Source organism: Salvelinus alpinus, chromosome 15 (genome assembly GCF_045679555.1).
Source record: "Salvelinus alpinus chromosome 15, SLU_Salpinus.1, whole genome shotgun sequence".
NCBI classification, from domain to species: domain Eukaryota; kingdom Metazoa; phylum Chordata; class Actinopteri; order Salmoniformes; family Salmonidae; genus Salvelinus; species Salvelinus alpinus.
In genome coordinates this window covers 55,379,549-55,404,720 of record NC_092100.1, presented here as the reverse complement: position 1 = coordinate 55,404,720, position 25,172 = coordinate 55,379,549, and the positions used below count along the sequence as shown (strand labels likewise).

The following is a 25,172-nucleotide window of genomic DNA, read 5'->3' as shown; positions in this document are numbered from 1 at the left end:
AAACCCACCCCAATGAAGAACTTCCACCAGTTTTCACCTGTCAAGCCTTTTACAATAAGTGCAGAAGGAGTCAACGGATTTGTCTAGGGACTCATCTTTCTGAAGGATTCAATCCCCTCCTGGATCAAGATCCCAGTTGTCAAAGTTGTTTTGTGCAATTAAAAATGGAACCCCTTGTGCGCACTTCTGGTAATACTGTATACCCCGGTATGGTACACAAACCGGATGAAAATCTAGATACCACCCAACCCTATAAATATGTAGTTTTATTTGACGGCGCAAAAAATCTGACTGTTGAAAGTTATCACAGCCCCATATTTAAAACAGATAACTAAAATCACAACTACTGGCAATGGTCAGTCTCTAAAGGGGCATCTAAAGTGAAATCAAAACATTACCTTCCTTATCAGCCACAATCCTTGAAAAACAAGACAAAACACTGTTGTTTCCACATTTATTAGAACATTAACCAACTATGGTGGGGTGTTAAAACCTGATTGCATTCATGTCGTAGTCTTTCCTCTATACCCCCACAGGGGGGAACCATCTTCCCTCTTATCTTTAAGTATGCCTAATGTGTCATTACCAATGACCAGTTGGGCTGGGGATAATTAAATTTCTATTCAACCAATTCAGGAAGTAAACTGAAATTCCAATTACCTTGCATTCAATTAAGAAAATGTGCATTTAAAATTAGAATTTACTTCTAGAACTGACAAGAACTTAAAATTGAATCAACCCCAAGCCTGCTGATCAGTAGCCCAGCCCAGGGTAGGTGGGCTACAGGCAGGACAGCTATGACTATAGCAGGTAGAGAGAGCCGTGTGCTAGGCGGTTGTTAACTGAAGGATGCGTTTGATAAGGCCGCTGTCTTACATCTTATATGGCTGTTGATAAGGCCGCCATTTTGAATTGCTATTTGTTGATAAAGCCGATATTTGTTTCGTTACTCGGTGAGGCCCAGCTTCTTCTTGAGGGACTCGGGCATCTCTGGGGGAGGGGGACGGGGCAGGCGGAAGTAGACCTTCACAGAGTCGTAGATGAACCACTGCAGGGCGGTCAGGGTACCGATCATGATGATACGGGCCACCAGACCCTTCCACACACCTGAGAAGGAAGGACAAACGGAGGGATGAAAGAGCAAGAGAATTAAAAGGCAAACTGTTTAAACTCCGATCAAATTGATATTTTAATATCCCATTACACCATTTAAAAATATGAAAGGTCAACAACTAATGATGGTTACTCTGAGACAGGTGTTAATAGGTATTGCATGTCTGCTCCCCAGCCTGTCTGCACTGGTAGTATTCCAGCAAGGCTGCCAGTGCAGGTAATGGGCTGGGGAGTAGGTAGACTGTTCGCACATGCCAATGACTCAAGCACCTCCAACTGTCCAGCCAGAAAGCTGCTGGGGGTATCTGGGCTGGAGCTGCAATCAGCCCTCAGAGAGAGATCTAAGGAGTGTGTTGGAAACCTCAGTGTATTTACTGTGAAGTTAACACCATCAATCTACATTCTAAACCAGTGGTTCTTAACTGGTTGTGCCTCAGGACCCAAATTCAACCAGGTTCTCTCAGTCGCAACCCAATATTTGCGTTGCGAAAAAAGGCCATAACACAATCTGGATTTATGTATTTTTATGCCATGATAGTAAATGTGACAACAATATGACAAAGGAAAAACATTCCCACCTTTTTCATTGTCAATAATTCAATTTTGCCCATATTATTGATTAAGAATGTTAATAAGCTTACTAGTTTGAGACCACAAAATCAACTAAACAGCGCTAATAGCTCCATATTAAAAATACTGGGATTGAAGAAAAATTGTTCAGGGATTAAATTATTCAAAAAGTTAGGTTCATTATCATTTCTAAAAACGTTCTACCTGGTTTTAGTCATTTATATTCAGATGAGTATTTTTTCCATTATATTTAAAATCAGACACCCATTCAAAACCGCCATTTGGGTCACAACCCACCAGTTGAGAATTGCCATTCTAAAAACAGTCTAGAATGGGCAATAGGATAGCCCGCCTTTGTCTGTAGAACTTCTGGAAAGAATCCAGTACTCACCCTTGGGTCCGAGCTTCTTGAGTACTCCGATGGCGCTGCTGCCACTCTCCTTGTTCAGTACAGACACCACAGAGTCCGCAGGGTGAGACACAATGGCACAGAACACACCGGCTGAAGGGGAGAGAACAAACACCAGGGATGTGATCAAGACAACATAGAAAATCTTGATTTTGACTAGGGCAGCAGTCTCAAACATACAGCCAAATATGGCCTGCTAACCGATTTAACGTGGCCTGAATTTTTTTATTACCATATCCTCAAGGATTTTAAATGCAGTACATCCACCTACAATGCATTCGGGAAAGTATTCAGACCCCTTGACTTCTTCCATATTTTGCTAAGTTACAGCCGTATTCTAAAATTGATTAAATAAAACGTCTCAATCTACACACACCCCATAACGACGAAGCGAAAACAGGTTATTTGTGTGCAAATGTATTAAAAACACAAAATAGAAATATTCAGACCCTTTGCTATGAGACTCAAAATTGAGCTCAGGTTCATCCTGTTTACATCCTTGAGATGTTTCTACAACTTCATTGGTGTCCACCTGTGGTAAATTCAATTGATTGGACATGATTTGGTAAGGTGTACACACACACACCGATCTATATAAAAAGTTTCCAACGTTGACAGTGCATGTCAGAACAAAAACCAAGCCATGAGGTCGGAGGAATTATCGATCTAAAGCCACACTGAAGCATAACAAAACAGCTCCCACAATCGTTTTATCATCAATTTCTCTCAGCCAATCAGTAATTTGTATAAGTGCCGTGCTTGTTAAATGTCCTTGCTAATAAGCATGCTGAAAGTCTGTTGTCAATTTGTTTACAGTAAAATAGTATCTGGTCAAACAATTTTACTAAGGGTTGGTAACAGGCTGATTGGTTGGCTATTTGAGCCAGTAAGAGAAGGCTTTACTATTCTTGGTTAGCGGAATTACTTTTGCTTCCCTCCAGGCCTACTATTATCCTCAGTAATTTTCCAGCCAAGTTGTCAGACTTCGGTGGCTTGTCATTGTTGATAGACAATTTTCACTTCTTCCACACACACTTTACGGAATTGAAATTACAATGCTCAACTTTCATAATTTGATAAGTTATACTTGGATGTGTAGTGGCAGCATTTGTTGCTGGCATGTCATGCTTAAATTTGATACTCATGCCAATAGAAGATTTTTTTTAAACATAACTGGCAACATTACACATCAACAAATATTCTTTACATCAATAACATAGGAATCACTACAACATTTATTGTAGAACCTCACACTATATTAGGCCAAGCCATTGGAACTTTGGTTTTCCTAGATTGTAATCACTACGTCCAATAGATTTGGACACTGTTTTAAAGCCAATTTCTGCAGCATTAGTAAAGATGCGATCAATACATGTTGATGATTTCATTCCTGTGCTGTTTTTAACTACCCTGGTAGGTTGACTGATAACGTGAACCAGGTTGCAGGCACTAGTTACAGTTTGAAGCTTTTTCTTGAGTGGGCAGCTTGATGAAAGCCAGTCAATGTTGAAAAACACCCATAAAATATACCTCCGTTGATCACATACATTATCAAGCATTTCACCAATTATCCAGATACTGCCTGTTAGCACTTGTTGGTCAATAGCAGTTTCCCACCAGAATGGGCTTTAGGTGATGTAGATGAAACTGTAGCCATATTACTCCAACAGTATTTAACATGAGATCTTTTAAGCTTTACAGGAATGTCATTCTTAATATAAAATGGCAACCCCTCCACCTTTGGCATTTCTGTCTTTTCTGTAGATGATTAAAACATGTATTGCTACCACTGTATCAAAAGGCATCTGAGTTTCAGAGATTGCATTCATATTCTGACAATCTGTTACTAGCAAATTATTGATTTCATGAACCTTGTTTCTTAATAAGCTACATATGTTAACGTGGGCTATTTTTAGCACTTTCCTGGGATGCTTGATTGTTTTCGTTGCTTTACTGGGAAGCTTAACAGAAGTAGACATGCTCATAATTTATGTTAGTGCAGGGTGAGCTGCACAGTTGACTTCCTACTACGGCACACCACCTCAGTGCTAACAGCATAACTCTGGTTCATAGGCACGATTACTGCATACAATAGCTGTAGGATCTGCAGAGGCATTCAGGGCAATTAGAGGGACATAAATTAGGTTACTTACATTGGGTCTTCCAACACCTCTGGGATAATGTACATTTGCTAAAGTATAATGACAACTCAGTGACACAATGGTAGGGATTAACTGAGCTGGGGTCATTGATAAGTCATTGTCTCATTGCAGCCTTATAAGGCTGTGAAAGGATCCAGGACCCCAAATGACTTGTGAATTCCATCCTCCTTATAAAACCAGTGTTTCAAGAAGGTATCAAAATTGTCAATACATTTTACACCCACAGAGCTGCAAGTCTCATAGCCAGTTACGGGGGGCAAAAAATCTGCTGAAATGGTCAATGCCAAAATTTAGGGATGGCACAGGGCCAGATATGGGGCATTTGTTGGTATCAAGCAGAGACCCAATTAGTTATTTAAAATCCATCTTCAGCTGTTGTGAGCTGCCCTTCATAGTGTAATTGAATCCCACGAACTATGATAGCCAAAATTTCCTGATGCAGGTTTAAAATGTTTGAGAGCAGCTTATTCATGTCCTGTACTCGTGGATAGCAGGACATTTTTGCTCCAGGGACTGAGACGTTTCTTACCATTGAACTACCCAATACAACAGCTGGAGAAGGGGATGGAGAAATCCGCCCATTCCCACCCCTCACACAATTCGTTGAACCTTTCACAGACCCAGGAGAAGCAGGATAGCGCACGCTCGCTGCTCCCGGCAATAGGTTCAGAATTACCACAGCAGGCAGTGCACCGTCAAATCCAGAGAGAGGGAAAGGAGCAAAACTCGACTACGAAGCCACTGCTGGAGTCAGCACAGCAGTCCCAGCGATGAAAGGCCAGGTAGTTCAGGCACCAGTGCGGCAAAGTTATTCCTTATGTCAATCTGCTCCGAATCACAGATACATCAGTCCTCTTAGCAGCATGCCGCTGCCTTCGGTTTCCACGACTTGTGACATGGGACCAGCACTGATTGGAACAATCCTCTTGCTGTTCTACATGTACTCCACTACAAGATGGAGGAGGAGAAGCAAATGGAAATTACTTCCTTGGCAGGCAAGTTCCAGGTAGCAAAGTCCATTCGGATAGTGCCAGATGACTAGCCGGGGAAACATCCATCAGGCCCGAGCGGCGTCCAGCCACAGGAGTTGAGAACGAGTAAGTTCCAATTTGCGTTATCCCAATAAATTTGCACATAATTGAGATTTGCTTGCCAAGGATAGCCACCTTATCCTGTAATCCTCCACTAGCAAACAATTAACGCATTGGAACTCCAGATTGAGACTTAATTTTTTTTTTTTTTTTTTTTTTTTAAATGTACACCTTTATTTAACTAGGCAAGTCAGTTAACTTCTTAATAGGGGGGGCGCTGTTTTCACTTTGGGAAAAAATCGTGCCCAAATTAAACAGCCTCGTACGCTGTTCTAGATCATACAATATGCATATTATTATTACTATTGGATAGAAAACACTCTGAAGTGTCTAAAACTGTTTGAATTATATCTGTGAGTAAAACAGAACTCATTTGGCAGCAAACTTCCAAACAGGAAGGGAAAATTCTGAAAATGGGGCTCTGTGTCAGGGCCTGCCTATTCAACTGGCTTATATTTATGGATCTGTATGCACTTCATACGCCTTCCACTAGATGTCAACAGGCAGTAGAATGTTGAATGGGGTGTCTAGCTTGATCTGAGACCGAATGAGAGCTTTTGGAGTGACAGGTCCGCTCTATTGACAGTATGCAACTGCGCACCAGGAAACCCCACATTGTCTTCTGAAATGCGTTTGGTTTACACGACGAAATGCTCCGGCTCTGATTTTATTGGATACATATGAGAAAAACATCATAAAGTAGGATTTTTCAACCGAGTTTGACCAGTTTATTCAACGTTTATTGTGACTTTTGGAATTTTTCGTTCAGTACGCAAAGATTTCTTGGACATGTGCCCTCCACATGGCTAGCCAAAGTTGCTAATTCGACAGAAGAAATGGACATTCTAAAACAAAACAACGATTTATTCTGGAACTAGGACTCCTTGCACAACATTCTGATGGAAGATCAACAAAGGTAAGAGAATATTTATGATGTTATTTCGTATTTTTGTGTTTTATGTTGGCTCCAACAAGGCGGAGAATTGTAGGGCGCTGTCTCACAATATTGCATGCTGTACTAAAGTTATTTTAAAAAATCTAACACAGCGGTTGCATTAAGAACCAGTGTATATCTTTCATTTGCTGTACAACATGTATTTTTTAGTTAAGTTTATGATGAGTTCTTTGGTTAGATTAGGTGACTGTCCAAAATATCTCCGGACAATTTGGTGCATTGTGGCTACGTATTCACAATGTAAAACCACGATTTGTAGCTCTAAATATGCACATTTTCGAACAAAACATAAATGTATTGTTTAACATGATGTTATAAGACTGTCATCTGATGAAGTTGTTCAAAGTTTAGTGATTAATTTTCTCTATTTGTGGGTTTTGTGAAAGCTATTTTGGCGGTGAATAAATGGCGTTGTGTGTTTGGCTATTGTGGTGAGCTAATATAAATATATATTGTGTTTTCACTGTAAAACATATATATATATAGATATATATATATATATATATATATTTTTAATTTTACCCCCTTTTCTCCCCAATTTTCGTGGTATCCAATCGCTAGTAATTACTATCTTGTCTCATCGCTACAACTCCCGTACGGGCTCGGGAGAGACAAAGGTCGAAAGTCATGCGTCCTCCGAAGCACAACCCAACCAAGCCGCACTGCTTCTTAACACAGCGCGCCTCCAACCCGGAAGCCAGCCGCACCAATGTGTCGGAGGAAACACCGTGCACCCGCCCCCCTTGGTTAGCGCGCACTGCGCCCGGCCCGCCACAGGAGTCGCTGGAGCGCGATGAGACAAGGATATCCCTACCGGCCAAACCCTCCCTAACCCGGACGACGCTAGGCCAATTGTGCGTCGCCCCATGGACCCCCCGGTCGCGGCCGGCTGCGACAGAGCCTGGGCGCGAACCCAGAGACTCTGGTGGCACAGTGCCCTAGACCACTGCGCCACCCGGGAGGCCCACTGTAAAACATTTTAAAAATCGGAAATGATGGCTGGATTCACAAGATGTTTATCTTTCATTTGCTGTATTGGACTTGTGATTTCATGAAATTATATTATAGGATATCCCTGTCGCGTTAGGCTAGGCTATGCTAGTCAGCTTTTTTGATGAGGAGGATCCCGGATCCGGGAGGGTGACTCGTTAGAGGTTATTAACATACCTATTCATCTACCAATTTCAATAAACTTCTATCCAGCATTGTGGACTCACCGATATATCCAGCCACGAAGGTGACGACCAGCTGTTCAGACTTGGAGCATTCAGCACGGGGCTTGGGGACCACATGTTTGTACAGCAGCTCTACGGTCCTCTCAAAGCAGGCAAACTTCATCATGGTGTAGGGGATCTGCCTCATCCACAGAGGTACCACACCCTTGTAGAAACTAGAGGGGACAGAGGAAGAGGTGGAGCAAATTAGTGACTTGTTGGTTTTATTGACATTTCCCACACCAGAATAAACCCTAATTTGGAACTATATTAAGCAGCCTCCAACATCGTTTTAGAGAATTTTGTAGTACGTCCAATAGGCCTCACAACCACAGACCATGTGTAACCACACCAGCCCAGGACCTCCAGATCCAGCTTCTTCACCTGCGGGATCATCGGCGACCAGTCACCCAGACAGGTGATGAAACCGAGGAGTGTTTCGGTCTGTAATAATGCCCGTTTGTGGTGAAAAACCCATTCTGATTGGCTGAGCCTGGCTCCTAAGTGGGTGGGCCTATGGTTCAGCCCCTGCCCAGTCATGTGAAATCCATAGATTAGGCCGTAATTTATTTAATCTGATTGATTTCCTTATATGAACTGTAACTCAGTGAAATCTTAGAAAATTGTTGCATGTTGCATTTATATTTTTGTTCAGTATAGTACTTCACTGATTATACAAATCCAGACCAACATCAAAGGGTTACGGCTAAGCAGGAGGTAGTGAAATGTGACCGGCTGATTTAGTTGGGATACTCACGCCCAGAGGCCCTCCTCTGCGAACATCTTGGGGGCACACTGTCTGAGGTTGCTGGCGTAGCCGGGGCAGGTCTGGATACGTACTTTACACGCCTCCATAGGGGCCAGGGCGATGTCAGCAAAGAACTCAGCACTGGCAGATGCAGCCAGGTAGAGAGAGGTCCTCCACAGATAGGTGTTTTCCTGGGGAAGGCAGACTGGGAGGTTAGGAGTGTAAGTGTACATCCTACATCCCCATCCCAATGTAAATCATAATGAGTTGTCAAAATGGGAGGAGATGAACAACTATTCTTCAGTTCTTTCTCAATCCATCTTTACTTGATTGCCTTGCATTCTCTCTCCTCGCCTCCTTTTCAAAGCGTATTATTAAAAGGTCTGATACAGTTGGGGTCAAGGATAGGATGAGATGAATCACGGGAAAACTAATTGAGATGGAGCCTTTCTGTTCCACTGATAAAAACCTTATTTCAGTATTAATTAATTAGCTGGAACTGGGAACTGTTTTGGTTTGAATGGTAACATCGACTTCAACAGCGAGAGGATTGCGGAGATAGCAGAGGCCCGTAGTGATGAGAACTACTACTCTGACAATTACAGATGTGTGGTGGGATTTCTGGTGCAAGCAGATGTCAGGGCATCACCCAAGTGGGTACTACACATTGGCAGAGCAGTTATTATAAAACAATTACGTGGCAGATCAGAATTAATATGGAAGCTACAATTTAAATCGTCTGCATCGTTTCCAATCCCCCATACTGTTTTGTAAAATAAAATATTTTTTACATTTATTTTCCTTTATTATTTCATCCTAACCCTTCCTCTAATTGGAGTGAACTAAAACACACAGGCTTCTACTTCCAGCTTATACACTGCATTCGGAAAGTATTCAGACCCCTTGACTTTTTCCACATTTCGTTACAGCCATATTCTAAAACTAATTACATTTCTCCCCCCCCCCCCCATCTATCTACACACAAAACCCTATAATGACAAAGCAAAAACAGGTTGACATTTTTCGAACAAAAAAAAATGACGGAAATATGACATTTACATAAATATTCATACCCTTTATTCAGTACTTTGTTGAAACAACTTTGGCAGCTCCGAGTCTTCTTGGGTATGATGCTACAAACTTGGCATACCTGTATTTGGGGAGTTTCTCCCATTTTTCTCTGCAGATCCTCTCAAGTTCTGTCAGGTTGGATGGGGAGTGTCACTGCACTGCTATTTTCAGGTCTCTCCAGAGATGTTCGATTGGGTTCAAATCCGTGCTTTGGCTGGACCACTCAAGGACATTCAGAGACTTGTCCCGAAGCCACTCCTGCGTTGTCTTGGCTGTGTGCTCAGGGTCATTGTCCTGTTGGAAGGTGAACCATCGCCCCCAGTCTGAGGTCTTGAGCAGGTTCTCATCAAGTATCTCTGTACTTTGGAGCTCCGTTCATATTTCTCCTCGATCCTGACTAGTCTCCCAGTCCCTGCGGCTGAAAAACATCCCCACAGCACGATGCTGCCACCACGCTTCACTGTAGGGATGGTGCCAGATTTCCTCCAGAAGGGACGCTTGGCATTCAATCTTGGTTTCATCAGACAAGAGAATCCTGTTTTTAATGGTCTGAGAGTCATTTAGGTGCCTTTGGCAAACTCCAAGCGGGCTGTCATGTGCCTTTTAATGAGGAGTGGCTTCCGTCTGGTCACTCTACCATAAAGGCCTGATTGGTGGAGTGCTGTAGAGATGGCTGTCCTTCTGGAATGTTCTTCCATCTCCACAGAGGAACTCTGGTCACTCTGACAGACCTCCATCAGGTTTTTTAGACTGCTCAAGGAAGAGTTTTGGTAGTTCCAAACTTCTTCCATTTAAGAATAATGGAGACCACTGTGTTCTTGGGGACCTTCAATGCTGCAGACATTTTTTGGTACCCTTCCCCAGATCTGTGTCTCAACACAATCCTGTCTCGGAGCTCTACGGACAATTCCTTCGACCTCATGGCTTGGTTTTGGCTCTGACATGCACTGTCAACTGTGGGACCTTATTATAGACAGGCGTGTGCCTTTCCAAAGCATGTCCAATCAATTGAAATGTACCACAGGCGGACTCCAATCAAGTTATAAAAACATCAAGGATGATCAATGGAAACAGGGTGCACCTGAGCTCAATGTCTGAGAACCATGTTTTTTAAATTATCCATTTGCAAAAAAAATCTAAAAGTGTGTTTTCACTTGGTCATTATTGGGGTATTGTGTGTATTGAATCCATTTTAGAATAAGGCTGTAACGCAACAAAATTTGGATAAGGGGAAGGGGTCTGAATACATTCCGAATGCAATGTACATACTATATACATTTTACGGACACAATGTATTTTACAACAGTTATTGTTATCTTCTATTTGCCATATATTTCTAACAAAAGTTTCACAAAAGTTCTGAACCTACAGTGGGGAGAACAAGTATTTGATAACCTGCAAAATCGGCAGGTTTTCCTACTTACAAAGCATGTAGAGGTCTGTAATTTTTATCATAGGTACACTTCAACTGTGAGAGACGGAATCTAAAACAAAAATCCAGAAAATCACATTGTATGATTTTTAAGTAATTAATTTGCATTTTATTGCATGACATAAGTATTTGATCACCTACCAACCAGTAAGATTTCCGGCTCTCACAGACCTGTTAGTTTTTCTTTAAGAAGCCCTCCTGTTCTCCACTCATTACCTGTATTAACTGCACCTGTTTGAACTCGTTACCTGTATAAGACACCTGTCCACACACTCAATCAAACAGACTCCAACCTCTCCACAATGGCCAAGACCAGAGAGCTGTGTAAGGACATCAGGGCTAAAATTGTAGACCTGCACAAGGCTGGGATGGGCTACAGGACAATAGGCAACAACTGTTGGCGCAATTATTAGAAAATGGAAGAAGTTCAAGATGATGGTCAATCACCCTCGGTCTGGGGCTCCATGCAAGATCTCACCTCGTGGGGCATCAATGATCATGAGGAAGGTGAGGGATCAGCCCAGAACTACACGGCAGGACCTGGTCAATGACCTGAAGAGAGCTGGGACCACAGTCTCAAAGAAAACCATTAGTAACACACTACACCGTCATGGATTAAAATCCTGCAGCGCACGCAAGGTCCCCCTGCTCAAGCCAGCGCGTTTCCAGGCCCGTCTGAAGTTTGCCAATGACCATCTGGATGATCCAGAGGAGGAATGGGAGAAGGTCATGTGGTCTGATGAGACAGAAATTGAGCTTTTTGGTCTAAACTCCACTCGCCGTGTTTGGAGGAAGAAGAAGGATGAGTACAACTCCAAGAACACCATCCCAACCGTGAAGCATGGAGGTGGAAACATCATTCTTTGGGGATGCTTTTCTGCAAAGGGGACAGGACGACTGCACCGTATTGAGGGGAGGATGGATGGGGCCATGTATCGCGAGATCTTGGCCAACAACCTCCTTCCCTCAGTAAGAGCATTGAAGATGGGTCGTGGCTGGGTCTTCCAGCATGACAACGACCCGAAACACACAGCCAGGGGAACTAAGGAGTGGCTCCGTAAGAAGCATCTCAAGGTCCTGGAGTGGCCTAGCCAGTCTCCAGACCTGAACCCAATAGAAAATCTTTGGAGGGAGCTGAAAGTCCGTATCGCCCAGCGACAGCCCCGAAACCTGAAGGATCTGGATGGAGGAGTGGGCCAAAATCCCTGCTGCAGTGTGTGCAAACATGGTCAAGAACTACAGGAAACGTATGATCTCTGTAATTGCAAACAAAGGTTTCTGTATCAAATATTAAGTTCTGCTTTTCTGATGTATCAAATACTTATGTCATGCAATAAAATGCAAATTAATTACTTAAAAATCATACAATGGGATTTTCTGGATTTTTGTTTTAGATTCCGTCTCTCACAGTTGAAGTGTACCTATGATAAAAATTACAGACCTCTACATGCTTTGTAAGTAGGAAAACCTGCAAAATCAGCAGTGTATCAAATACTTGTTCTCCCCACTGTATATACATTTTACAGACAGTATATTTTACATTAGTCCCCTTGTTTTTAGTCCCACCCTTCAACTCCACTCAACCCCTCCAATCTTAACACCATCCAATTTGTACTTATATAGTGTAAAGCAGTGTTTCACAAATCCGGTCCGCGAATACCCGCAACATATTTTTGTGTGGCCCCGGACAAACATCCTGAATCTAACCCCATGAGAAGTTCGAACGGGTGTTTTTTTCTGTGGCTACACCATAGTGCAAATGAAACAAAATAAACCATTATCATTATTTTCATCGTCATCAATTACTTAGTAACGACTTACCTCTCCGATAAAGTCGCTGTAGGTGATCTTGAACATTTCATAGAAGCCAAACTTGCAGAGACCCTGCATGGAGTAGCCGATGAAAGTAGGAGCCCAGCCCTTAGCCAGCCCCCGCATGCCATCCTCCTTTATGGTGATGGAGAAGCCCTTGAAGATGCTCTTGTACTTGTCTGGGTCCACCTAGACAACACATTAAAAACAGAATGGTTAATGGTTGTGAACTAGTAGTAGTGGTTTTGAGGGGGGAAATAATACTTGGAGGTCCTTGTAAAGAAAATGTACTAAATACTACAGAAATACACAACACTACAGGGCCAGCTATACCACTCAATGTTTTATCACTTTACAAGGGTTGGGGCAAATTACATTACAATTCAGGAAGTAAATTGAAATTCAAATGTCTTTTGCTTTTCAATTAGGTAAATCTACAATGGAATTTCAGTTTTACTTCCCGAATAGAAATGGAATTAACCCCAACTCCGCAATATATACATTATTCCAGTCCAGTACACTCATTACAGCTCAGAGACATTAGCTAAGATACAGACCTGCAGACGGCACTTGACCAGGTCGAGGGGTACGACTGCCGTGTGTGTAATCCCACAGCTGAGGATGCCACCGAAGCCGCACAAGGCATAGTATTTCATAGAGCCAAACTCGCAGCTAATATCAGAATCTAGAGCAGACAGAACACAATACAAACAGACAACACACCATGCACTTAGATAACAAAGGGAGCCATGCTAGGAATTTCTCACACCACAACATTAGCAATCCTGCCAAGGCTTGCAAACAAGTGACAGACTGTTTGGTCAAGTATGTTTTCTAGGCCAGCGATTCTGAACTGGTGGGTCAAATGAGGATTTGAATGCTCTGGTGTCTAAATTAGTTTTTTTTTTTTTATAAAAAAAAATATATATATATATATATATATATATATATATATATATATATATATATATATATTCCTTTTTTATTAAACTAGGCAAGTCAGTTAAAAACAAAATTCTTATTTACAATGACGGCCTATCCCGGGCCAAACCCTAACGACGCTGGGCCAATTGTGCGCCGCCCTATGGGATTCCCAATCCCGCCCAGTTGTGATACATGCTGGAATCGAACCAGGGTCTGTAGTGACACCTCTAACACTGAGATGCAGTGCCTTAGACCGCTGCGCCACTTGGGAGCTCTTACATCTTTAATAACTTAATCTCTGAACAATTCTTCTTCAATCACAGTATATATATATATATACACACACACACAAAACGGCTCGTCACATCTGAACAGGTACTGATGCATTATGACCCTGAACTGCCAGTGAAGTTGGCTTGTGATGCGTCTCTTTATGGCTTAGGGGCCATCCTTTCACACACAATGAAAGATGGGTCAGAGAGGCCAGTTAGTTGCATTTGCATCACGAACATTGAATGATGCAGAGAAAAACTACTCACAATTCGACAAAGAAGCACTGGCGCTAGTGTGGGGCGTCAAGAAATTCCACGCATACCTATATGGCAAGTGTTTCACACTGGTTACGGATCACCAGCCGTTGCTTTCCATTTTCAGTCCAAAGAAAGGCATTCTGGCAATGACAGTAGCCAGGTCACAGCGATACGCCTTGTTCCTTGCCAGTCATATGTATGACATTGAGTTTAAGCCGTCGTCCCTCCACACAAATGCAGATGGATTATCCAGACTGCCGTGTACAAGAGAAAGACAAAGGAGTGTGGATGCAGTGGACATTTTCCATACCGCTCAGCTTGAGGCACTACCGGTCACAAGCACAGTTATCAAACAGGAGACAAGGAAAGATGTGACCTTGTCAAAAGTATACACCTACACCATGTCAGGATGGCCAGCTACTGGCAGAAAGGAGCTGACTCCGTATTTCCAGCGGAGAAACAATTACAACGTACCAAGGATGTTTGATGTGGGGAATGAGAGTCATGATACCCCAGAAATGCCAACATCAGGTTTTGCAGCAACTACATTGAAGGTCATGTTGGAATTGTCAAAATGAAGCTGCTCGCAAGGAGCCACTTCTGGTGGCCCGGTCTGGATCAACAGATAGAAAACATGGTGAAGAACTGTAGCGGTGGATCTCTGCCCGAAACTTCTGAGTGCTATTAACATACGAATTCATGTTAATTGTAAGGTGATAGTGAGTAATATCAAAAACAAGGCATGAATACGAGCTTCAATACGAGCTTCCAAACGAGCTTCAATGCCATACAACACTCCTTCCGTGGCCTCCAACTGCTCTTAAACGCTAGTAAAACCAAATGCATGCTTTTCAACCGTTCGCTGCCTGCACCCGCACGCCCGACTACCATCACCACCCTGGACGGTTCCGACCTAGAATATGTGGACATCTATAAGTACCTAGGTGTCTGGCTAGACTGCAAACTCTCCTTCCAGACTCATATCAAACATCTCCAATCCAAAATCAAATCAAGAATCGGCTTTCTATTCCGCAACAAAGCCTCCTTCACTCACGCCGCCAAACTTACCCTAGTAAAACTGACTATCCTACCGATCCTCGACTTCGGCGATGTCATCTACAAAATAGCTTCCAATACTCTACTCAGCAAACTGGATGCAGTTTATCACAGTGCCATTCGTTTTGTTACTAAAGCACCTTATACGACCCACCACTGCGACCTGTATGCCCTAGTCGGCTGGCCCTCGCTACATGTTCGTCGTCAGACCCACTGGCTCCAGGTCATCTACAAGGCTATGCTAGGTAAAGTGCCGCCTTATCTCAGTTCACTGGTCACGATGGCTACACCCACCCGCAGAACGCGCTCCAGCAGGTGTATCTCACTGATCATCCCTAAAGCCAAAACCTCATTTGGACGCCTTTCCTTCCAGTTCTCTGCTGCCTGCGACTGGAACGAATTGCAAAAATCTCTGAAGTTGGAGACTTTTATCTCCCTCAACAACTTTAAAAATCTGCTATCCGAGCAGCTAACCGATCGCTGCAGCTGTACATAGTCCATCTGTAAACTACCCACCCAATTTACCTACCTCACCCCCCATACTGCTTTTATTTATTTACTTTTCTGCTCTTTTGCACACCAGTATCTCTTCTTGCACATGATCATCTGATGATTTATCACTCCAGTGTTAATCTGCTAAATTGTAATTATTCGATTTATTGCCTACCTCATGCCTTTTGCACACATTGTATATAGATTCTCTTTTTTTCCTACCATGTTATTGACTTGTTTATTGTTTACTCCATGTGTAACTCTGTGTTGTCTGTTCACACTGCTATGCTTTATCTTGGCCAGGTCGCAGTTGCAAATGAGAACTTGTTCTCAACTAGCCTACCTGGTTAAATAAAGGTGAAATAAAAAAAATAAAAAAAATACATAATATGTCCGATTTATTCCTGTACTCATACCAGGGCCTGCATTCATAAAGCCCTCCCCCTAGGAGTGCTGATCTAGGATACGTTTTGGCTTTGAGATCATAATATACAAGATTACATGGAGGGGGGACGTGGGGCATGATCCTAGATCAGGAATCCTACTCTGAGAAACTTTATGAATACAGGCCCAGGACACCAACATTCATTTAGAAAGATCTACCCTACTTGCAGGGAAAGTTAACTCCAGGCTGGTTTTTAATAAGGAGGATGTCCTGTCCTAGCTTGGAAATTGACTGCTGTTGTTGCTAAACTAAAGGTCACTGCCGTTGAATGAATGTGGGTACAGTATCAAATTGCTGATTGGGCACAGAGAAAGGGCACGAACAGTCTGAGGTCATAGATTAAAGGACATTCATTGTATTAATAAAAGGCACCTTCAAGTTCTGTTAAGAAAGGCTCAGACTTCACTCTCTCCTGTTAATGTTTTAAGCTGGTTCACAGCTCACTTAACCCCCTTTGACTTATTTATTATAGCCCCTAGTGGAGCAAAGGACCTAAACAGTCTCCAGCTCAAACATGCAAATTAAATAGGCCTAATGATAATGGGTTACATTTATTTCAGCAAACTAGTTGTAACTCAAACCATTCCTGCAAACCGTTATTTGTGAGATCTTAGTCTTGGTGAAAGTCAGTTATTTTGGATGATGTCGTCTTGGTGAAATCCACAGCACAATATCCATTCCATGCCATGCAACCCCTGGCGGGCCAACAGACCTGCAACCTGCACTTGACGAGGTCAAGGGGCACCAAAGCTGTGTGTGTGGTACCACAGCTCAGGATCCCACCGATGCCACACATAATTAAATAATGTGAGGAGCCAAACTCACAACTGTCTCCCTCTGAGGAAAATAAAGAATTGGGGTTCTTTCACAGATGTAAGAGGGAACAAAAATGTGTGCACTGTAATAGTAGGCCTACTCTTTAGTAGGGTAGTTGATGCATAGACCTGACATCATAGAGTAGGAAAGAAGATGGAGAGAGACACAGGGTAGAAAGAGAGGATGAGAGACACAGGGTAGAAAGAGAGAGAGAGAAAAAGAAAGGGATGGGGAGACAGACAGGGTAGAAAGAGAGGATGAGAGACAGACAGGGTAGAAAGAGAGAGAGAGAAAGAGATGGAGAGACAGACAGGGTAGAAAGAGAGAGAGAGGATGAAGTGAGACAAGGTAAAGAGAGAGAGAGAAAGAAAAAGGGATGGAGAGACAGACATGGTAGAAAGAGAGAGAGAGAAAGAGAAAGGGATGGAGACAGACAGGGTAGAAAGAGAGGATGAGAGACAGACAGGGTAGAAACAGAAGATGGAGAGACAGACAGGGTAGAAAGAGAGGATGAGAGACAGACAGGATAGAAACAGAGAAGTGAATGGAACAGATTCAGTGGGGAGAAGCCATTGTGTTTGGCTCTCAAAGACCTCTCCATTAATGTGCGCTAGTCTTGTATTGCATTTTAGTAACATAGAAATAAAAACTGTTTTCGTGTTTGATTTGGTAAGAGGATGGAGTCCAACAAGAATGTGTTACAGAGGAGGGGGGATACTGGAATGGCTTTTAACAGAGGAGGGGGGATACTGGAATGGCTTTTAACAGAGGAGGGGGGATACTGGAATGGCTTTTAACAGAGGAGGGGGGATACTGGAATGGCTTTTAACAGAGGAGGGGGGATACTGGAATGGCTTTTAACAGAGGGGGGATACTGGAATGACTTTTAAAATAGTATATAGTGCATTCATAAAGTATTCAAACCCCTTCACTTTTTCCACATTTTGTTACGTTACAGCCTTATTCGAAAATTGATTTAATAAATGTTTTTCCTCATCAGTCTACACACAATACCCACCAGAGTCTCTGGGTTCGCGCCCAGGCTCTGTCGCAGCCGGCCGCAACCGGGAGATCCGTGGGGCGACGCACAATTGGCATAGCGTCGTCCGGGTTAGGGAGGGTTTGGCCGGTAGGGAGGGTTTGGCCGGTAGGGATATGTAAAAGTATGTAAAAAATGTAATAAAATGTATGCACTCTACTGTAAGTCGCTCTGGATAAGAGCGTCTGCTCTTGGCCAGTAGGGATATCCTTGTCTCAGTATGTAAAAAATGTAATATAATGTATGCACTCTACTGTAAGTCGCTCTGGATAAGAGCGTCTGCTAAATGACTAAAATGTAAAATGTAAATGTAAATCATAAACGTTCCGTTCAACTCAGAGTGAAGACCATAGCGGTGTTCGAATACCCATACTAACATACCGTATACTACATACTTAATGTGTATATACTACATACTATAAGTTCATTTTAGTATACTGTAAAAGAACGGATTTAAATACGCTTTTTTGCAGACGTTTACTGACAACGGCCACATTCAACGTGTGTTGCATGTTTGTAAATTCATCAGTTATTCTGCGCTCTGGTACACTCAGACGAAAGTGCTCTGAAATCAGAGTAGACAGCCAGAGAGAATTTACGAATGCACCCGAATGTCCATTGAGAACACAACGACTATACCGCTTAGCTAAGAATGACGGGAATAATCAAGTCAATAAACTTTGGGTAGTTAGATAGATAGCATATAGTTAATATACTAGCAAGCTTGATGTATTAGTGGCCAACTAACGTTAGGTAGCTAGCTAACATACCAGTACATACTGCTGTAATGATATGCTGTGGTCCGTAAGGATAGCGTAGCTAACAAATTGATAGCCAACATAACGTGTAAGGTAACTTATTTGAAAAGTAATTTCTTTATTACATTGCTCAACATTTGTCATAATTAGTTAACGCAATTAATTTTTATCTGCTCGTTGGACTTTGGCTACATATTTTCTGCTATTTACTTCAAATCTGAAAACGATGTGAAGCCACACCCATTTTGTGAAGAATTGCACTATGGGCCCTAAAAGCACAGAATGTGTCCACTGTTTGTATTCTTCGTATTTTGTGAATGTAGTACGACATCCGGGAACTTTAGACATATGAACTATATCCAATAAGCATACTGTAACGACTCTGGGTTTATAAGCGCGGAAATCGACTCTGCCGCATGAGCATGCTTTTGCGGCACAGTCGATAGCGCGCCGGACTTCGGGCTAGAAGGTCGAGGGTTCGAGACCTGCTCCCTGCTGTTTCATTACAATACTATATACTCAATTTACGTCACAAATAGTACGATTAGTATGTATTAGTATGACTGGGCCTTTCACTGGCGCCTCACATTCTATTTAAGCGGATAAATCACATGGATACAGAGCGAAATCACCTTCATGACTGCGTTAAGATGCCGTTTAGCAACATGGACTCAAGTGAACTGTAAATCAGACTTCTGACAATAGTAAATAAACTGGTTGTAAAATGGTAGCCTATCTGCCTTATCTATTTGAGCGTGTCAAGTTTCATTACAAACACCACACATTAATCACTAACTGAGTCAGTATATGGTAGCCGCTGTAAAATAAGCACAGGCCTACACCAAGAACTTTATCTGACTCTTTGTAAACTGGAAACCACACACCCTGAGGCTGCATTCATCGTAGCTGGGGATTTTAACAAGGCTAATCTAAAAACAAAACTCCCTAAATTCTATCAGCATATCGATTGTGCTACCAGGGCTGGGAAAACCCTAGATCATTGTTATACTAATTTCCGCGACGCATATAAGGCCCTCCCCCGCCCCCCTTTCGGAAAAGCTGACCACGACTCTATTTTGTTGATTCCAGCCTACAAACAGAAACTCAAACAACAAGCTCCCGCGCTCAGGTCTGTTCAACGCTGGTCCGACCAATCTGAATCCACGCTTCAAGACTGCTTCGATCACGCGGATTGGAATATGTTCCGCATCGCGTCCAACAACAATATTGACGAATATGCTGATTCGGTGAGCGAGTTCATTAGGAAGTGCATTGACGATGTCGTACCCACAGCAACGATTAAAACATTCCCAAACCAGAAACCGTGGATTGACGGCAGCATTCGCGTGAAACTGAAAGCGCGAACCACTGCTTTTAACCAGGGCAAGGTGACCGGAAGCATGACCGAATACAAACAGTGTAGCTATTCTCTCCGCAAGGCAATCAAACAGGCTAAGTCCCAGTACAGAGACAAAATCGAGTCGCAATTCAACAGCTCAGACACAAGAGGTATGTGGCAGGGTCTACAGTCAATCACGGATTACAAAAAGAAAACCAGCCCCGTCGCGGACCAGGATGTCTTGCTCCCAGACAGGCTAAACAACTTTTTTGCCCGCTTTGAGGACAATACAGTGCCACTGACACGGCCCCCTACCAAAACCTGCGGGCTCTCCTTCACTGCAGCCGAGGTGAGTAAAACATTTAAACGTGTTAACCCTCGCAAGGCTGCAGGCCCAGACGGCATTCCCAGCCGCGTCCTCAGAGCATGCGCAGACCAGCTGGCTGGTGTGTTTACGGACATATTCAATCAATCCTTATCCCAGTCTGCTGTTCCCACATGCTTCAAGAGGGCCACCATTGTTCCTGTTCCCAAGAAAGCTAAGGTAACTGAGCTAAACGACTACCGCCCCGTAGCACTCACTTCCGTCATCATGAAGTGCTTTGAGAGACTAGTCAAGGACCATATCACCTCCACCCTACCGGACACCCTAGACCCACTCCAATTTGCTTACCGACCCAATAGGTCCACAGACGACGCAATCGCAACCACACTGCACACTGCCCTAACCCATCTGGACAAGAGGAATACCCATGTGAGAATGCTGTTCATCGATTACAGCTCAGCATTTAACACCATAGTACCCTCCAAACTCGTCATCAAGCTCGAGACCCTGGGTCTCGACCCCGCCCTGTGCAACTGGGTCCTGGACTTCCTGACGGGCCGCCCCCAGGTGGTGAGGGTAGGTAACAACATCTCCACCCCGCTGATCCTCAACACTGGGGCCCCACAAGGGTGCGTTCTGAGCCCTCTCCTGTACTCCCTGTTCACCCACGACTGCGTGGCCATGCACGCCTCCAACTCAATCATCAAGTTTGCGGATGACACTACAGTGGTAGGCTTGATTACCAACAACGACGAGACGGCCTACAGGGAGGAGGTGAGGGCCCTCGGAGTGTGGTGTCAGGAAAATAACCTCACACTCAACGTCAACAAAACAAAGGAGATGATTGTGGACTTCAGGAAACAGCAGAGGGAGCACCCCCCTATCCACATCGACGGGTCAGTAGTGGAGAAGGTGGAAAGTTTTAAGTTCCTCGGTGTACACATCACGGACAAACTGAATTGGTCCACCCACACAGACAGCGTTGTGAAGAAGGCGCAGCAGCGCCTCTTCAACCTCAGGAGGCTGAAGAAATTTGGCTTGTCACATAAAGCACTCACAAACTTCTACAGATGCACAATCGAGAGCATCCTGTCGGGCTGTATCACCGCCTGGTACGGCAACTGCTCCGCCCACAACCGTAAGGCTCTCCAGAGGGTAGTGAGGTCTGCAGAACGCATCACCAGGGGCAAACTACCTGCCCTCCAGGACACCTACACCACCCGATGTCACAGGAAGGCCATAAAGATCATCAAGGACAACAACCACCCAAGCCACTGCCTGTTCACCCCGCTATCATCCAGAAGGCGAGGTCAGTACAGGTGCATCAAAGCAGGGACCGAGAGACTGAAAAACAGCTTCTATCTCAAGGCCATCAGACTGTTAAACAGCCACCACTAACATTTAGCGGCCGCTGCCAACATACTGACTCAACTCCAGCCACTTTAAAAATGGGAATTGATGGAAATTATGTAAAAATGTACCACTAGCCACTTTAAACAATGCCACTTAATATAATGTTTACATACCCTACATTACCCATCTCATATGTATATACTGTACTCTATATCATCTACTGCATCTTGCCATCTTTATGTAATACATGTACCACTAGCCACTTTAAACTATGCCACTTTATGTTTACATACCCTACAGTACTCATCTCATATGTATATACCGTACTCTATACCATCTACTGCATCTGCCATGCCGTTCTGTACCACCACTCATTCATATATCTTTATGTACATATTCTTTATCCCTTTACACTTGTGTGTGTGTGTAAGGTAGTAGTTGTGGAATTGTTAGGTTAGATTACTTGTTGGTTATTACTGCATTGTCGGAACTAGAAGCACAAGCATTTCGCTACACTCGCATTAACATCTGCTAACCATGTGTATGTGACTAATAAAATTTGATTTGATTTGAGTCAATAATTTGAGACCTTTAGTAATTGGGAGACTTCCAAACTCACATGGTAAGGCATAACACACAGTGCAGCCCCTATACTCAGCCTTATTTCAACCATGACATTAGGCCCCTATGTGTTAGTCAACTTTTTTGTAACTAAGAACTCCTAGGCTGTTGCAGCATTTACTTGGTGATTAACTACCTTTGCCAGGGGCATAACGTTAGCTAGAATGCTGACCTTAATTGAGTTACAAATGTTGCCAACCACTAACGTTCGTCCAGTGTGTGATGGGTTTTATGAACGAACGCGAAGTGAACTGTCTTATCACTCTGCTTATCAGTGATTACCTTCGTATATTGCTAACTGAAGTCACTGGTGATTACACACCAATAAATGTTAGCTTATCTGTATATCTGGCAGCATACAGTGCTCGAAGCCATTTTTGGTTTGCTTTTGGCCTCTGCGCAAACCCATTTTAGACACTACTTCGTTTTCAGCAGGGGCCCTGCAGAGGACACCGCAAGGACAACGTGTTTTAGGCCAGTAACTTTGGCAGTGCAAATGATTACTATCTAGCTAAGTTACAAGTCTGCAGAAAAATCTTGAGAATTTGAATAGGAAGCTATAGAAAATAGCTAGTATTTCTAAGGCTGTCCCCTTTATGCTGAATTAAGCTACACATTCAGTACAGCCTTATAGTAGGCCTACATTATGTAATATTATCTAACTTACGTTAGGTGGTTAAAGCCTAACTTACCCTGCTAGGTAGCATTTCTAGCATGCACCACTCGGCTTACCCGCAACTGCAGCGGCGGCCAGCGTGCGTTTGCTAAGTCCATGTTCCGCAACAAGGCTTTGTGATGGTTCCTCGACTTTTTGTAGCGTGAACAGCGGGGCGCTGAAGGGGTTCGCCCGCGCCAAGTGTGTCAACGAGTTGGGGTACATTGTTCAGTACGTGTGGCTGTGGGGCATAAATAAAGACAACGTGGTTAGCTAGCTAACGTTAAACCAATGACAGTGGCTGAAACAAAACGAAATGCATGCGTTTGTCTAGCAATCCAACTAGCTAACCCTGGAACGTAGCTAAACTAGTTAGCCAACATTTGCTAGCTTCTCCTTGTTCTCTAAACCAATATTCTTGTTTTAGCAATGTATCCAACCAAAACAAATGTTACTACACGCAAAGTATAAATTCGCAAGAAGTTAGCTACGCATTTTCCTCACGGGCAGGCTTTCAGTCGCAAAATGGCGCAGCCTCCTTTATCATCGGCGAATCGTAGAGGTTGTGAAGGTACTTACTTGACTGACAATAGTCAGCTGAGATAGAAAGATATGAGTTTTATTGATTAATTTAATCTGGTAGGCTACACATTCACAGCTAAAAGTTGAATTGCCTCATAGGCCGACAGATAAAAAATAACAAAATAAAAGTAGACACCAATTGGGTAGATTAAAACAAAGAAATTGATGGAGATGAAGCCAGCTTCATTCTTCTTTGGGGTTTATGGCGAACTACAATCAAAAGGTGTAGTGTCGCTACCAACTGGAAGAAGGGGATAACAAAAAAAATAAGTAAATTCCATACGGGGAAGGGACATTTAACATCAATCACCATACACTACAAAAAAATAGATTTCCAAAAACATACATTCCCACTCATTAATTTTAAAACGAAAATACCCTGCTCAGGTTCTGGTGCCTGAAAAGGTGGGAACGCAGGAAATAGTGCTTCATGGAGTAAATAAACCCAGAAAGAGTTCAACTGCAGAAACAATTATGTTGATCTTTTGTGACTTTGCTTTCAATTTATTGCTATAAATGATACAATGTCCACTTTCTTAATAACATGAAGAATTTATGGATCCTATTGTTCCCGAACCTTCAAAGCTACTCGATGTTTCTACCCTTTTGACAGCCTCTATAGGAGATTCTCTCAACTGCCCTGATTTGAGCAACCTCATTCTCTTTCACCCTAATCAGCCACTCCAAAGATTACGTTTCATGCTCTCCCCCGCAGTTACATTTTGCTCCTTTGGTAGATAACCATGGTAAAGTTGGATTGAGATTCGATATTTGCCAGACATTCAGACCTTCAAATATTAATAGATTGTGAACGATTTGAGCTACATACCTCAGGTTAGGCTCTTTATGAAGTAAAGAAAGTGTACAACATTGCACAGGTCTTATTTCCCTGATTTCGAACCGAGTTTCATAATCACACAGCAAGGTGTAGGTAGCCTGGCACACCATCAATGCAACTAAACTGAACAAAAATATCAACACAATATGCAACAATTTCTTAGATTTTACTGAGTTACAGTTCATATAAGGAAATCAGTCTATTGAAATATTTCCAGTAGGCCCTAATCTATGGATTTCACATGACTGGGAATACATATGCATCTGTTGATCACAGACACCTTAAAAAAAAGTAGGGGCGTGGATCAGAAACCCAGTCAGTATCTGGTGTGACCACCATTTCCCTCATGCAGCACGACACATCTTCGCACGACACAGCCTCATCTTCTTTAGAGTCAATCAGGCTGTCGATTGTGGCGTGTGGGATGTTGTCCCACTCCCCTTCAATGGCTGTGTGTAGTTGCTGGATAATGGTGGGAACTGGAACGTGCGGTCGTACACGTCAATCCAGAGCTACCCAAACATGCTTCATGGGTGACATGGCTGGTGAGTATGCAGGCTGTGGAAGAACTGGGATATTTTCAGCTTCCAGGAATCGTGTACAGATCCATGCGAAATGGGGCCATGCATTATCGTGCTGAAACATGAGGTGATGGCGGCGGATGAATGGCATCACAATGGGCCTCAGTACGGTATCTCTGTGCATTCAAATTGTGATCGATAAAATAGAATTGTATTAGTTGTCCGTAGCTTATGTATGCCCATACCATAACCCCACCGCCACATTGGGGCACTCAGTTCACAACATTGACATCAGCAAACC

At 43.1% G+C, this 25,172-nt stretch overlaps 1 protein-coding gene and 1 non-coding gene across 6 annotated transcripts; both read right to left on the bottom strand.

Moving 5' to 3' along the window:
- Positions 1-440: 440 nt before the first annotated feature.
- LOC139540367 (solute carrier family 25 member 3) lies at positions 441-23,816 on the bottom strand. 5 transcript variants are annotated; one of them, XM_071344150.1, is made up of 8 exons: positions 23,510-23,816; positions 23,008-23,171; positions 13,135-13,262; positions 12,587-12,766; positions 8,272-8,453; positions 7,518-7,690; positions 2,075-2,185; positions 441-1,107 (listed from the first exon to the last, which is right to left on the bottom strand). In XM_071344150.1, exons 2-8 carry the CDS (start codon positions 23,153-23,155, stop codon positions 947-949), a joined length of 1,083 nt encoding a protein of 360 aa, XP_071200251.1. In that variant the 5' UTR covers positions 23,156-23,171; positions 23,510-23,816; the 3' UTR covers positions 441-946. The 5 variants fall into 5 exon arrangements, with proteins under 5 accessions (XP_071200251.1, XP_071200253.1, XP_071200250.1 ...); XM_071344152.1 differs by lacking the exon at positions 13,135-13,262 and adding an exon at positions 16,737-16,861 and having other exon boundaries at positions 23,435-23,563; XM_071344149.1 differs by having other exon boundaries at positions 23,435-23,563.
- On the bottom strand, positions 1,273-1,468 carry LOC139540581 (small nucleolar RNA SNORA53). The gene has a single exon (XR_011668241.1). It is a non-coding gene; the product is annotated as a small nucleolar RNA SNORA53 (small nucleolar RNA).
- Positions 23,817-25,172: the final 1,356 nt, after the last annotated feature.